This window comes from Xenopus laevis, chromosome 2S (assembly GCF_017654675.1).
Source record: "Xenopus laevis strain J_2021 chromosome 2S, Xenopus_laevis_v10.1, whole genome shotgun sequence".
Taxonomy (NCBI): Eukaryota; Metazoa; Chordata; class Amphibia; order Anura; family Pipidae; genus Xenopus; species Xenopus laevis.
The window spans coordinates 127,637,129-127,653,996 of NC_054374.1; the positions used below are offsets into that span (position 1 = coordinate 127,637,129).

Consider the following 16,868-nt stretch of genomic DNA (forward strand, 5'->3'; position numbering starts at 1 on the left):
CCTCCGACCTATCTCTCTGCTACCTTTCATCTCTAAACTACTTGAGCGCCTAGTCTACAACCGACTTACCTCATTCCTCTCTGACAATAACCTGCTGGACCCCCTACAATCTGGTTTTAAGCCACAACACTCCACGGAAACTGCCCTGACTCGACTGACTAATGACCTTTTAACCGCTAAAGCCAACAATCACTTCTCACTACTAATACTGCTTGACCTCTCAGCCGCATTTGACACTGTAGATCACCCTCTCCTCCTCCAGTCCCTCCAGTCACTTGGCCTTCGTGACACAGCCCTGTCTTGGTTCTCTTCTTACATCACCAATCGTTCCTTCAGTGTCTCCTACAATGGAGTAGCATCTTCTCCCCTACCTCTTTCTGTTGGAGTTCCCCAAGGCTCTGTCCTGGGACCATTACTATTCTCCCTCTATACTTCCTCCCTTGGCAAATTAATAAATTCTTATGGTTTCCACTACCACCTCTATGCTGACGATACTCAGATCTATCTCTCATCTCCTGATCTCAACCCAGAACTCCTAACTCGCGTCTCCTCCTGCCTGTCCGCTATCTCTACCTGGATGTCACAACGCTACCTTAAATTAAACCTCTCTAAAACTGAAATGGTTCTCTTTCCTCCAACTAACAACAGTAGCATCCCCGAAGTATCCATCATAGTTAACAATTCCACTATCACCCCCTCTCCCCAGGCCCGGTGCCTTGGGGTTATCCTAGATTCTGCCCTGTCATTCACTCCTCATATCCAGTCACTTATTAAATCTTGTCACTTCCACCTAAGGAACATATCCAAAATACGATCATTTATCACCCAAGACGCTGCCAAAATTCTTATTCACTCTCTCATCATATCGCGTCTAGACTACTGTAACTCTCTTTTAATTGGCCTCCCCCTCCAGAGACTGTCACCTCTCCAGTCCATAATGAACACTGCTGCGAGGCTCATACACCTCAGCAACCGCTCCTCCTCTGCCTCGCCATTCTGTCAATCCCTGCACTGGCTTCCGTTACCTTTCAGAATCAAATTCAAATTAATGACACTGACTTTCAAAGCACTTCATAACTCTGCCCCACCCTACATCTCTAAACTCATCTCTATATACTCACCCACTCGCTTACTACGCTCCTCTACTGACCTGCTACTCAACTCTTCTCTCATTACCTCCTCACACGCTCGCATTCAAGACTTTGCAAGGGCTGCACCCCTCCTCTGGAACGCTCTCCCACGGTCTGTCCGACTTTCTCCCAACCTTTCTACTTTCAAGAAATCTCTGAAAACGCACTTCTTTCGAGAAGCCTACCCTCACTCTGCTTAACTACCAAACGCAATACCACATTTCTCACCCACTTAATTCGATCTTGCCCACTCCCACACCTTGTGTATTACTCCCTTCCCTTTAGACTGCATGCCTATGCATAGGGCCTTCCTCACCTTTTTGTACCTGTATTGATTGTGATGTTTGTTACTCCATATATTCTATGTATGTAATTCATGTGATGTAGTTGTATAATCACATTTACTTTACAGTGCTACGCAATATGTTGGCGCTATATAAATACATGTTAATAAATAATAATAAATATTGGAATTACATCAGCTTTCCTCCATTACATTGGTACCCTACCAGATCGAATCTGAGAAAATAGAGGCAGGTCTAAAACTGAACTAAGCACTCTGAAAATTCAGGGGTGTATGCCATCTGTCAGATTGAAAAGAAAATGTTAAACTGGCAAATTATCTGTACTTTAACGTCACACAGATATGGCGATACCACAACTTGTAGTACGCTCTTAATTTCACCTAGTACGCTCTTAATTTATAAAACAGGTATTGGTCCTTATTCTGCCCAAGCTATGTCTGCTCTGCCCATAGACATGCCCCAGTCTTTACCAGGCCATGCCTCCGAATAGCTCTGTCTGTATTGGAGGGTTTAGGGTGCTTTTCAAAGGCAGCTGTAATTAAAATTAGGGTGAAAAATTCTGACAGCAGGTGACAGAGCTGTTGCTGTGCGGGTGGCTCATGTATACCCTCTCCTCACACATATACACATTGTTGAAGCAAAACACCTCTATTCCTTTTCCCTAAATAGTCCACAGGGACCCAAATTAAATTCATAAATCAGCTTTACAACCCCCACATTTTTGGCTTAAAAGCTTTCACCTAATTTTAAGGACTATTTCTACTACAGAATGAATCCATAAATCATAAAAGAAACATGGGAACACATTTTAGGGGTCCAACGCCACAGCTGCACAATTCCTTTCCTAGATACTAGACGTGTAAGAATCTAGACGTCACCATATGACTGCAACGCAAACTCCTAGCTCATCCTACCCAGGTACGTCTCTCCTACGTATTAGCGCCAGGTGCCGCCCACATTAGGCGGGACTCACTGTTGCTAGGAGACCTTCAACAAACCATTCAGGAACCGGAGTTGTGATAAGGTAAAACTGTAAAATTATTGGGTTTCAGATTTGGTTGTCAGAGCCGTATGAAGGGACCTTGGTTTCCGTGCCCCGTTCTATATTGGGTAGTGCAACGCGAGGGAGGTGAGGCCAAAGGAGGACGCGAGTGTGGAACTCTCCATGGGCACTGTCTGCCTTCTCTCCGGCTCTCCCCGTGTCAGATATCCCTGGGGGGTTATTATATATGAGAATTATCATCATAACTGAGTATTGTATTAGCGGGATTTATTTAAATAAACGAATAGTTAATAACATTGGAGACAGGCATCAATGGTGATGTTGCCCACAGCAGCCAATCAGAAATTCTCCCTGTAATATGTTGCTACTATATTTATCTATCTATCTATCTATCTATCTATCTATCTATCATCTGTCTAAATATCTGTCTTTCTAAATATCTATCTGTCCATCTATCTATAATCTATCATCTATCTGTCTGTCTATCATAAATATCTATCTGTCTAATTATCTATCTGTCTGTCTTTCTATAATCTATCATCTATCTGTCTAAATATCTGTCTGTCTATCTATAATCTATCATCTATCTATCTATCTATCTATCTATCTATCTATCTATCTATCTATCTATCTATCTATCTATCTATATATCTAAATATCTATCGATCTAATTATCTATCTGTCTTGTCTATCTATAATCTATCTATCTGTCTAATTATCTATCTGTCTGCCTGTCTATTTATTATCTATCTATAATCTATCTATCATCTATCTATCTGTCTGTCTATCTATCTAAAAATCAAATTATCTATCTATCTATCTATCATCTGTCTAAATATCTGTCTTTCTAAATATCTATCTGTCCATCTATCCATCTATCTATAATCTATCATCTATCTGTCTGTCTATCATAAATATCTATCTGTCTAATTATCTATCTGTCTGTCTTTCTATAATCTATCATCTATCTGTCTAAATATCTGTCTGTCTATCTATAATCTATCATCTATCTATATCTATCTATCTAAATATCTAAATATTTATCGATCTAATTATCTATCTGTCTTGTCTATCTATAATCTATCTATCTGTCTAATTATCTATCTGTCCGCCTGTCTATTTATTATCTATCTATAATCTATCTATCTATCATCTATCTATCTGTCTGTCTATCTATCTAAAAATCAAATTATCTATCTATCTATCTATCTATCTATCTATCATCTGTCTAAATATCTGTCTTTCTAAATATCTATCTGTCCATCTATCCATCTATCTATAATCTATCATCTATCTATCTGTCTGTCTATCATAAATATCTATCTGTCTAATTATCTATCTGTCTGTCTTTCTATAATCTATCATCTATCTGTCTAAATATCTGTCTGTCTATCTATAATCTATCATCTATCTATCTATATCTATCTATCTATCTATCTATCTAAATATCTATCGATCTAATTATCTATCTGTCTTGTCTATCTATAATCTATCTATCTGTCTGTCTAATTATCTATCTGTCTGCCTGTCTATTTATTATCTATCTATAATCTATCTATCATCTATCTATCTATCTATCTATCTGTCTAAATATCTGTCTGTCTAAATATCTATCTGTCCGTCTATCTATAATCTATCATCTATCTATCTGTCTATCTATCTCAATATCTATCTGTCTAATTATCTATCTGTCTGTCTGTCTATCTATCTATAATCTATCTATCTGTCTGTCTGTCTATCTATCTATAATCTATCTATCTGTCTATCTAATATCTATTTGTCTGTCTATCTATAATCTATCTATCATCTATCTATCTGTCTGTCTATCTATCTAAAAATCAAATTATCTATCTATCTATCTATCTATCTATCATCTGTCTAAATATCTGTCTTTCTAAATATCTATCTGTCCATCTATCCATCTATCTATAATCTATCATCTATCTATCTGTCTGTCTATCATAAATATCTATCTGTCTAATTATCTATCTGTCTGTCTTTCTATAATCTATCATCTATCTGTCTAAATATCTGTCTGTCTATCTATAATCTATCATCTATCTATCTATATCTATCTATCTATCTATCTATCTAAATATCTATCGATCTAATTATCTATCTGTCTTGTCTATCTATAATCTATCTATCTGTCTGTCTAATTATCTATCTGTCTGCCTGTCTATTTATTATCTATCTATAATCTATCTATCATCTATCTATCTATCTATCTGTCTAAATATCTGTCTGTCTAAATATCTATCTGTCTGTCTGTCTATCTATCTATAATCTATCTGTCTATCTAATATCTATTTGTCTGTCTATCTATAATCTATCTATCATCTATCTATCTGTCTGTCTATCTATCTAAAAATCAAATTATCTATCTATCTATCTATCTATCTATCTATCTATCTATCTATCTATCTATCTATCTATCTATCTATCTATCTATCTATTTATCATCTGTCTATCTGTAATATGTCTATCTATTGTCTAAATATCTATAATGTATTTATCTATCTATAATCTGTCTGTCTGACTATCTATATATATATCAATCTGACCAGTATAGTGTATCGCTAGTATAGAAAAAACCCAATGAACTGTACAATGCAATTGTAGAGTATGCTTTGCATGAATAAATGATCATAGTGTGCTACATAATAGTAATGCATTGGGTTTCCAGTTTGGAACTTACTGGGTAGTTGTATCTAGGCACAACAACAAAACATGGTGACAGTCATTCAGACTTAGCTTCTGCCTTTACAGTATTCTCATCTCTGTTATATGTTATGATTTACAATTCCATGAGTACAGAATTAGCCACACATACAGATTCATTTCTGAGTCAGTTCTGAACCCAAAAAGCTTACAGTGTGTTCAGGCCCAGACTGGGATTAAAAATAGGCCCCTCTGGTATTTGCTAGAATCCACAGATTGCCAGTCCGAGACTGAGTGTGTTTATTTGGTGTCTATTGACTTTTCCTTTATGTAAACACTGTCATTCTACATTCTGAATAGCTGTTTAAATTCTTCTATCTATCAATATATATATATATATATATATATATATATATATATATATATATATATATATATATATATATATATATATATATACAGTCTTTAGGCAGCCGCACTCTGATCCGGATTTAAATAATGTTGTGGGTGCTGGATCAAACTTTTCTACATAAATGTTTACGTAGACCCGCACTCCAAATACTCAGTGAATTATATAACTTTTATTGCATACATTTGTGTGTAGTAAAAGTAATTTGATTCACTGAATATTTGGAGTGCGGGTCTACTCTATGTAAAGATTTATATATATATATATATATATATATATATATATATATATATATATATATATATATATATATATATATATATATATATATAGTATGCATTATAATTGTATTTCTTCATTGTGTTTAATCCATTCGCACATAGATAAATCACTTCTTTGAAATAACGCAGCCATGCCAAAAAAAGGTGGGAAAAAATCGAGCAAGCTGAGTCGCATGAGTGAAGAAGAGCGATTGCTTTATATGCAGCAGAAATTACTGGCAGATGAGGAGCAGAGCAAAAAGAAAGAAGACATGTTGATGCAGTTTCTAAAGGTAATGACGACCAGCAGCTATGCTTCCTATAGAGACACAAATCACAGTGTGTAATGCACTTATTATTAAACTCTTCTTGTGCCATTAGCTTAAATCTATCCTTTCACAAATGATAACATATTTTTGTTGCTGATTTTGTAACCCCTGTTCAATTTGTCCCTCCCTCAGGATAAACTTGCTAAAGAAGAGCAGAGCAGCAAAATTAATTTGACCAAGCTGAATGTGCAGTGGCGCTCAGTCCTGCGGGAGGTGAAAACAAAAGAACTGCGCAAAGATATAGAGATTCTTAGCCAGACCTTTGAAAGAGTTGTAGACTGCAAGGAAAGTGTTATTAAGGTGAGCTTTAATGCCATCAGTCAAACCCTATAACTTTTTCTTGTTGGAGGTTAATATAATTAAAGGTGCAAAGTTTGTAACAAGTTTAGCATCCCATAACGACCAATCAACAGATAGCATTTACTGGTTTGCTGTTTTGGGCTAGGCCACACGGGAAGATTTCAGGGAGATTAATCGCCTGACGAGTAATCGCCGCGTCTAATCTCCCTGAATGGCTTGCTGGTATCTTGCACCCACTAGCACTAAAGTCGCCTGCTCCTATTCACATGCGACGACACGTTTTTCAATGTCGCTCGAAATTGCCTCGTGAGGCAATTTCGAGCGACTTTGAAAAACGTATCGCTGCGTGTGAATAGGCGCAGTCGACTTTAGCGCTAGCGGGTGCGAGATACCAGCCAGCCTTTCAGGGCGATTAGTCGCCTCAAAGACGTGGCGACCGATCTCCCTGAATCTTCTCGTGTGGCCCTAGCCTTAAAGCAAACATCTGATTGGTTGCTCTTACTTGTGTAAACATTACCTCTTTTATTACTTTTCCCCATTCATTTTTTGTTGTGCCTTAATGCTTGATGCAGAAATATGTTTCTCTGAGCTTATAAGGTGCTTTTTAGTGAATTGCCTAAATGTAAAAGCTGATTTTGTCACCATCCTTTTATATTAGGCCTTAGCACAGGATGTCGAAGAAGCCGAGGAACAGTATGCTCATGCCCTGCGTGGTCACCTTCAGAACATTGATCAGCTGTTGGACCTGCAGAGGGAGCGCCTTGCTTTGTTGCAGGAAGAATATCAACAAGAGTTGGATGCCATACAGAAAGAATTTGAGACAGAAAGGTTTTATACTATTATGTTGCTGCTATCACTTGAAAAAGAGTATGCATATATATGGTGGGCTAGGGTGCAAAGTTCAAAATATCATTGAATTGTTGATTCCTTAGTAATTACCCCAAACATGAATTTTTGGGGCTAGAAAATCACAGTGAAACAGTTAACTTCTTAGGGTCAGTGGTAAGAGCAGGAAACATAACAGAACATCACTATTATGAAACAAAATGCAGTCTACAAAGCATTGACTTATTGGTCATCAGTGCTGCTAAGAACATTCAAAATCAGTCAGACCAATGCAAAAACTAAGACAGGACATGCAATAAAGCAGCAGTGGAGGAAATAGATGAAATTCTCAAGTAGGTGGAAGAGAATACAATATCATTAACAGCTACCAATAATCCAGGGTTCAAAAACTGGAAAGCAGACCTTCAAAGTACTCAATCGGGAAGATTTCAATCAACTGATCTGGTTGTGGGGATTTACAATTTGTATACCTAATGTAGATACTTACTTGGGTAATCCAAAAAGGTAAGAGGGCGGGGGCAATGTTCCCTCTAATTTTATTGGCTATGTGCATAAAAAATGTGCATACTTTTTTTATAATTGTGCAAGCACTTTTTAAAACCGTGTGTGCAGAGAAGTGGGTGAGTCCAAATAAATATAATTCTCATGGGAGCTTTGATTTAGCAGTTCCAGGAGCCCAGCAACCTTTTAGAATCTTTATCTAGTTCTCAGAAGCATTCTTTTGAACCCCTGATTCCCTCTAGCAGATGGAGCCATCTTCCTTGTCTTATGAAGTATGAGGACAGAACATAAGGTTAAATTCCTGACTCGGAGGGTAATATTCAGAGCCCTAAAAAAAATGGTTGGTTTTAATAACTGTGCCCAACTTAAATGTGAAAAGGTCATTTGAAATACACATTTTGCTGTTTCCCCATTGTATGCGAGACAAGAAAAGGGTTATCCATCTGCTATATGTAGTACAGTGAACCTACATTTAAATTAAACACCCTATTGTGCCAAATACCTCACTGAGACACCCCTTACAATTTTCCAGAGACTGTTCTCATTACGGACTTTATCATGACTCCACCTCATGTCAAGTTTGGGTACCGAAGGAACTAGTTGTTGGTGAAGAGGAGGAAAGTTCTTAATAAGTTTAGTGTTGTTCTGCCTCTGGTAGTCAGAAATATAATAGGCAGTTGTTTCTATGCAGACAATATGGAGCTAATGATTGTGTATTGATCGCTAAGTCATCTATATAAGGCACACACTGAAATTGCTAGAGGAAATGAATATATACATGTTTTTGTTTTTAACATAAAATATTGTGACAGGAAAATCTAGTCTAGTTATTATGCTTTCTGGTTTAAATGATAACACTTTAAATTCCACACTGAAAAACTACTCTTAAAAATATTGATTCTTATTAAAGCTATAGGTCATGTTGTTCGTTTTTAGATAACTGGTCTGATTTTGTAAGTAATTGTTACTAGAGGCTCCTAAACCTGACTCTTTTGCCAACCTGTTACTCGATAACCTGTCTGAATTTCTAACACCAATGTACTGCTTCAGCAAAAATATGGCCTCATAGAGGAACATGGTGGATTGGATAGGTAATGTAATAGCATCAGGCAGATACCTTTACAGCAATGTTACAAAGCACATTTCAACAATCCGCTTGCTGTTATCTCTTTGTTAAATAGGAAGATGATCATTCAACAAAAGGAGACAGAAGCTACTTACCTGCAAAATGTTTTATTGGCAATGGAACAGAATACTACAGAAAGTGAAAATGAGGCCAAACTGGAGTATCAGAGCATGAGAGATGAAATAAAAAATAAGGTAAAGAAATGCTAACCTTAGCACAGTTGTTCAACCACCATAATAAAATAATTTAAGGGTTTTTCTGGGCTGGCTCACATCCCTGCATAGGTTTAAAAATTCTACAGGTTCCCAATATCAAAGGAGGTCTTTCACTGCCAGACTTTAAACTTTAAGTCAGATGAAATACATGCATTGGTGGTTTGCCGCTGTTGCAAACAATTCAGCTTATCACACTTGAGGCTGTAGGCTCATGTTAAACAGGAGCATTTTAAAGTTACTTAAAGTGGCCATAGACGCACAAATAATATTGAACAAAGTTGTAGTATATTTTGTGCATCTGTGACGGGAGACGAGCCGAACTGATATCGGCAGAAGACTTGGATATCGGTTGACTCGTTCATTGGGCAAGCTGAAAAATTTTGATCTGGCACCTCTAAAGGCACCCAAACATTGGCCACTGTTAGGCTGAATGGTCAGATACAGGTAGAATTTTATTGCTTCTACCATATATTTGACAAGTCAATTAGTATTGAAAACGAACGTTTGGTTGCAGGAAACATGGTAATTGTAACATCTATTGCCACCTTCAAAATAATCTTTGTAATAAACTAACTCTGAAGACCCTCTTATCAGCAAAGGCACTAGATGGGGACAGCATAAAATAGTAGATGAGCCCTATTCTGGCAACAGTTTTTGCCCCTCATCTCCTAAAAACCATAAAATGGAGGGGAGAGGGGTTAAAAAAATCAAGGTGGGCTGATTAAAAAGGTAATGGGGAGCAAGGCTCCATTGAAAGGAAGCATGATGTCAAAAAGGCAGAGTTAAACACGTACAAGTGAATGGATTAGGCTGTTTTGTTTAATTATGTGGTGGTCGTTATCACTGGGTAAAGTGTGGACATTCCTGTCCAATCCAAAACTAGATAATAGTTCATTACTAAACACCTGGATGATCAATACATTTAGCTCAGTTGCATATACAGTATAAGTTCAAAGGGTGGCACACTGCATTCAAAAATCCACTCAGATGCATGGTAGAGTAAACATAGCTTTCATAAAACACCAGCAACACTAGGATTTTGTCATAGTCAAAAAAAAGTGTATTAAGTGAGTACATACAGCTGTACACACTTTTTTGATTGTTACAAAATCCTGGTGTTGCTTTTTGTGTATGTGTTTAGGGGGAAATACATTTATATAAATGTGACCTCAAACATCAGCTGATTTTCAAACAAGTCCTAAAAGTAGAGGGCTAAACCCTAGTTAAACAAATTAAACAAAAAATATTATATTTGGTCATGTATTTATGGAAAAGAAAATGATCCAATAGCATATCTGTGTGCGGCACAAGTAAGTGACTCTTTAAGATTATCATATAATTTGTAGGTGAAATCAAAGTCTGGTGTTTTCAGTCAATAGTATGATAATCATGGTTTTAACAAAGGAAGTGTCCGAAGACCTAAAAATCAGATGACGTTTTAGGTCACATTCATATTAAAATATAGAAATTATTAAAATGTTTGAAAACCATTGTATATATTTGTTATCTTAAACCTCTTCTATTTGATGCTTTAAAGAGTATGTATATTCTTTATAAAGTATATTCTATAGATAGTCCCATCATCCTGAATGTCAGAGCCAGTTATATCAGGAAAGTCTAACCTGAGACCATCCTGATTTTGTTCAGCTGAAAGTACAAGCAGCTCACTGACTGCCTATGACTACTAGGGAGGTTCTGTGAGTTGCCCATCACTGAGTTACTTACTTGAAAAGTCTATAGAACAGCTGTGTATTATATTCAAAGATATGGGGGTGGATCTTGTCCATCAGAGTTTGGAAGAGAAGCATGCCCTGCGAGTATTGCTGGAAGGGAGTGTGGAAGATCTCTGGAAGCAGTTTCAGGCGGCCCTCAAAAACTATACAGACTCCACAGAGGACCGCAGGATAACGTTTGAAACTCTAAAAGCTAAAGATGAGAAAAGCGCTCAAGAAATTCAGATGCAAATGAAAAAGCTACAGAAAATTCAGGTAACCACACACAATAATCCTGTCACTGAGGTATTGCGCCAAAACGTATACTGGCCATTTGAATTCTGACTTATTGCCCATGCTTTTAGCCAATAATGCCACTTAGGCAGTTGTTACAAAATCTTTTTCGGAAGCTACTTTCTATGTCCAGAGCCACTTTGATGTGGAGCATACTATGATATAAATGTATCTAATTAAATCTAATTTAATCTTAGTCTGGTGGGTTCCTCAGGGACATATACTAATGTCTCTACTATATAAATATACTAATATATATATATATATATATATATATATATATATATATATATATATATATATATATATATATATATATATATATATATATATATATACTAATGACTCTATAAACACAAATTGTAGTGGAGTGGATTTTAATGTGCGAAGGTATGCATTTTCACATAGGAATCCACTCCATGTATCTGTCAGTGCAGACACATACAGGAAGGAGCAAATGGGAGTGCTTCTGCATTTCTACACCTGCATTTTATATAGATTTCTAAATATGGAACCAATCGGATCAGTTTGCTTTCACTTCTAAACTGGCAGTAAACTGTAACTGGTGATTGGTTGCTATGAGCAAAGAAAGCTGGATAACAGCTGGATAAAAGTTAATTAATAATTTACTTTTAATTCACGACTTCTTTTTACTAAAGTAAATCCAGCTTCCAAAATATGTTTCTTATTCCTGGGGTTTGGGGTGCCAGTGGGGGTGCCCAGCTGTGACCAATGTTTGTCTTCATCATTAATTAAGCTTTCTGCTAATTCAGGATTCTATAACAAGCATTAAGAACCGCATAACAACCCATGCCAGAGAAAGTGAGGAACAGAATCGTAGGCTGCGCGAAGATAAGGAAGTTGTGCACAAGCAGTTCCAGAAACTAAAAAGTCAAATGAACCAAGCCAGATCTGCAGAGCACAGTCGCCTTGCTACCCTGACCATGCAGAGCAATGCTACCCTGAAGGAACTACAGCGCATTATAGATAAGGTAACACAAGGGGTCAGTAGAGAGCAACTGCAGTATACAAAGTTTACAAAGTGAAATTTGTACACCATGTTTTTTACTTGTAATGCAGTTTTTTTACCCCAGTGTAAGCTGTGGCTGCCCTCCAAAATGCAACTGCCACAATTGCCCAAGTGCATCAAAATGGACACAGATGGGCTTGCATTTTGATGGAAATTGCTACTAACATTTTGGAGCACCAGCGCAGGCATTCAAGAACTGGATTGGGATCTGATTATCTAGGTGTAAATCTATTGTGCCTATTGACACAACCCTCTGTGGGAACCCCGGATCTACTGCCAGGTCCAGAATGGCAGTAACTCCAAGCTTGCCCAATGTCAATAGGTGGAGTTGGGTACCATTCATAAGAAGAGAAAACATTGGAAACCATGTGAAAGGGAAGACGTGTGTTTGGATGCAAGTACCGAACAGTAACACCAAAAAATGAAAGTGTTTTAAAGTAATAAAAATATAATGTACTGTTTGCTTCAGAAACACTACTATAGTTCATGTAAACAAGCTGCTGTGTAGCCATGATGGAAATTGGGAAAAGGCTATATGGCACAGGTTAAATAGTGGATAACAGATAACACCATTATGTTCTACAGAGCTTATCTGCTGTGTAACCTGAGCCTTTTCTCATTTGAATGTTTAGGGATGCACCGAATCCACTATTTGGGATTCTGACAAATCCCCGAATCCTTGTTGAAAGATTCGGCCGAAAAAAATCTTCTTTTGTGACGAAAAAGCATGTGATTTCCCTACCCGCCCCTAATTTACATATGCAAATTAGGATTTGGGTTCGGTTCGCCCAGGCACAAGGATTTGGCCAAATCCGAATCCTGCTGAAAAAGGCAGACCAAACTGAATCCTGGATTCGGTGCATCCGTAGAATAACTGCCCCCATTGCTACACAGCAGCTTACTTATATAAACAATAGTAGTGTTTCTGAAGCAAATACAGAAGTTTTACCAGTGCAGTATACACTGCATTATATTTTTATTACTTAAAAACACTTTATTTTTTTGATGTTTCTGTTCCTTTATATTGCATGTGTTGACTCGATTGAAGTCAATTTAAGAGCAACCCCTTTATAAATGACCCCTATAATTTCTACACATTTCAAGGTATTGAATACTGAGAATTATAATGATAAATATTTTTTATATTTTTTGTATAACTTTTTTTGTATATAGGGTTATTGGGCACACAATAAAATAAAGACTGTCCTGTAAATAATATATTATTATTTCTAAAAATATCTTCTAAAGGAATTATAACTTTTAGTTTTTCACTGATTATTTCTCTTCATTATAGTTTAAATTACTATAGCTTTTTTAACCTTATCCTTTCATTATAAATATTATTAATGGTGAACGCATTCTGCATAAAAAAAATTCTACTAAAATGATTGGAAAATGGCACTGATAAAGAGGCTTCCCACAAACACAAGGCACTCCCCTCCAATGAGCAACAATAGTGAATTGCCTCCATAGAATTCTTATTAGGAAATTAGGGCAGTGGTAGATGCAATTTAATTGCAATCATTTTGCAGCCTACATGATTTCCAGATCAGAGGGCTGCAGTATTGGAAATGGCCTTTGTGGTTTGCTATTAAATCAGTCTTTAATATTAAATTAAGGTCTTACATGGCTCTTTTTTAGCTCATGCACTTGTAACAAAACATCCCTTCTTATCACATTCTGATTTTTCTGCCCAGGGAGAATCCATACTTCGCCTGGCAGAAATGTGCCGCAAACTGGAGACTGAGGAGGAGAAAGTCCTCCCATTCTACCCATCTTCCCTCAGTAATGAAGACAGGGAGGAAGCAGAAAGGGCCAGCATGGAGAAGCCAACAGTAGAGCTGGCTGTGGTAAGAAGGCTTGAAAGCCAAACTTTATTGGAATATATGACAAGCAGTTTTGTAATGTGTTTCAGATGCCTAGTTTGCCTCCAATGACATCAGGGGTCTCATTTACTGTTATGAGGAGTTGTGCTAGGCATAAAAAGACACACAAACTGCAGGCTTAAAGGAACAGTAACATCGAAAATTAAAAGTATTTTAACGTAATGAAAATATAATGTACTGTTGCCCTGCACTGGTAAAACTGTCCTGATTGCTTCAAAAACACTACTATAGTTTATATAAACAAGCTGCTGTGTAGCAATGGTGGAAATTGAAAAAAGGCTATATGGCACAGGTTAAATAGTTGATAACAGATAACACCATTATGTTCTACAGAGCTTATCTGCTGTGTAACCTGAGCCTTTTCTCCTTTGAATGGCTGCCCTCATGGCTACACAGCAGCTTATTTATATAAAACATAGTAGTGTTTCTGAAGCAAACAGCAGTTTTACCAGTGCAGGGCAACACCGAATTATATTTTTATTCCTTTAAAAAAACCTTTAATTTTTTGATGGTACTGTTCCTTTAAGGTGGCATTCACAAAGCACTTCTGCCCATGTTATCTTGTGCTACACATCAATACATCTATTTTGCTTGTCATTGTGACTTTCTAAGGTACGATTGTGCCTGGAGAGTGAAGTAGTCAAGAGTTTATAAAGTTGTTAATAATAACCGCTGGTGGAGCAGGGGTTTTCTTGTTAAGCACAGCATAATTTTAAAGCATAACTTATTACAATAATTTGGAACAATACATTAAAGGAAAAGGAAAAAGAAAGGTATAATCACTAGGGGGCTGTCAAATGTTTTGCCCCTCCTCTCCAGTGATTATAATTGTTTACCTGAGACCCTGGGCCATTGCTGCTGTCAACTAAAAATGACACCAGCCCTAGAAACTATACCATGAGCACCACACCACCATCACCTTTTTTTTAAATAAATCTTCACTCTGTTCTGGTATGGTGTGCATTCTTGTAGAGCATGCTGGCAATCCTTTAGGGGTTCCATAATTGTTAGCAAATTTACTTCATGATTTTGCATCTATGTATTGCACTGTTTTGTAAGGGGGACAGTTCATGATTAGATACCGGTAACTCAAACTCTGTCATACCCTACCAAGATATTAATCAGTATCATTTTTGTGCAGCTGATGCAGGAATATAGTGCCCTTGACCAATTTTGGAAACGCTACAATAAGGTTCTTCTGGAACGCTGGGCGTTAGATCGTGAGAAAGCTGTACTGACGCATGACAACCAGAAACTTCGATACTTACTCAAACAGTACCTAGATGGCATCTCTGTGAGTGATGAGGTGCTGTCGCAGCAAAATCCACTACTGATCCTTAACAATCGCAGCAACCTGCAACAGAAGCCTCTGCCTGTTCCTGTTACTGACGCAAGAGTCCGACGGCCTGTCCATAACGTTATTGAAGCTGCTCATATTGTGAGCCAGACATTATGAACGCATTGCATCTGTCATCCCTACACATGCCTTTGTTCATAAGGAGATGCCAATTACCATGGAATGTTTCTATACCAAGTGCACTCTCTATAAACCTCTAAATGAAACAAATAATTTGATAGTACTTAAGGGGTCAATATGCCTTAGTGATAAGCAGGGTGGCTATTCATTTTAGACACATGATATTCCTTCACTGCACGTGTGCATCTATAAATATATGAGCAGGAGCTGCCTTCTATGTGGCTGTCAGTAATGGTTTTTTTATTGCCATCAATGAAAAGCAACCAGGACAGGTATCAGGAGAAAGCAGCTATACAAAACGTAGTATTGAGTGGGCCATGAATACTAATATATATTACTGTCACATTATGTCACAAGAACCCCAAATGTTGTGCTTGTGCAAGGCCACAGAGGAACAAGTGTCACTAATAATCATACAGTTCACCATTGATGCTGTCTTCTGAGCTGAGTCACAAAGCCTACACACCAGGAATGGCTTGGAAAAGCCCAAAACACAGCAATAAGATTTCATTTTCATTTAAAGAGATACTGACACCAAAAATTAAACCTCTTTTAAATCTATCATAATTGGTTTTTTATGCTATTTATAATTTTGGCATAAAAGTGTTTGCCTAATGATTTTACATTACCTATCTGTTCCCTCATGTTCCTCTATGAGGGGGCTGCCATATTCAGGCACGGATTTGTGGCGAGGCCATAAAGGTGGCAAAATTTTAGGGGTGGTAAGCTGCCCAGCCGCATCCCTAAGGAGCACTGGGGACTCAAAGCTCTCCGGTGCTTGAGAGCACGCTCGCAGCATGGGGAGAGTGCACTAAGAGCCTGGCACTAGGACCATGTGGCGGGCTGGGGGGGGGCCTGCGCTCAAGAAGTGGCGGGCACTGGGACCATGTGGCCTTGCGGCCACCTGTAGCATTGGCAAATAAGCATTCTACATTTGCTTACGAACGCCACTGACATCCCACCATTTTCTCTACCATGTTTATTGTGTTGGGATAATGTCATAACCAGAAATGCTGACAAGAGAGCTTTTCTCTGATGCAACTGGTAATTTGGTGCAAAGCACAAGTACAGAAGAGTCTGTTTTGGTAAAAGGACCTTTGTGAAAATCATTAGTGGATGGGTCAGTGACACTGACAACCAGAGAGCAGTTTTAGTTGCAGGCTTTAGAGAAGCAAAATAGGAGAGTTAATAAAACCGTTAAAAAAAAATGAAGACCAATTGGCAAAGCGAAAAGTTGCTTAGAGATGGTCCATCCATACTATACTAAAAGTTGTTTTAAAGGTGAACTTCCCCTTTATAAAATGTTGTACATTGTCATCAGGAAAGAAACTTTTTTGATAAATTAATATATTTTGACTGTGGGAAAACTAAAAAGATAAGGGTT

General features: G+C 37.5%; 1 protein-coding gene across 2 annotated transcripts; it reads left to right on the forward strand.

The window, feature by feature from the left end:
- Positions 1 to 2,134: 2,134 nt before the first annotated feature.
- Positions 2,135 to 16,045, forward strand: ccdc65.S (coiled-coil domain containing 65 S homeolog). 2 transcript variants are annotated; one of them, XM_018249992.2, is made up of 9 exons: positions 2,135 to 2,459; positions 5,892 to 6,061; positions 6,230 to 6,397; positions 7,056 to 7,225; positions 8,926 to 9,064; positions 10,876 to 11,073; positions 11,865 to 12,083; positions 13,819 to 13,971; positions 15,149 to 16,045. In XM_018249992.2, exons 2-9 carry the CDS (start codon positions 5,921 to 5,923, stop codon positions 15,461 to 15,463), a joined length of 1,503 nt encoding a protein of 500 aa, XP_018105481.1. In that variant the 5' UTR covers positions 2,135 to 2,459; positions 5,892 to 5,920; the 3' UTR covers positions 15,464 to 16,045. The 2 variants fall into 2 exon arrangements, with proteins under 2 accessions (XP_018105481.1, XP_018105483.1); XM_018249994.2 differs by lacking the exon at positions 2,135 to 2,459 and adding an exon at positions 2,488 to 2,564.
- The last annotated feature ends 823 nt before the right edge of the window (positions 16,046 to 16,868 follow it).

Bases quoted from the DNA above. Each gene is read 5' to 3' on its own strand.
- ccdc65.S (XM_018249992.2), top strand. From the start codon at position 5,921: ATGCCAAAAAAAGGTGGGAAAAAATCGAGCAAGCTGAGTCGCATGAGT. The intron at 6,062-6,229 runs GTAATGACGACC...TCCCTCCCTCAG, and splicing joins TGTTGATGCAGTTTCTAAAG to GATAAACTTGCTAAAGAAGA. The intron at 13,972-15,148 runs GTAAGAAGGCTT...ATTTTTGTGCAG, and splicing joins CAACAGTAGAGCTGGCTGTG to CTGATGCAGGAATATAGTGC.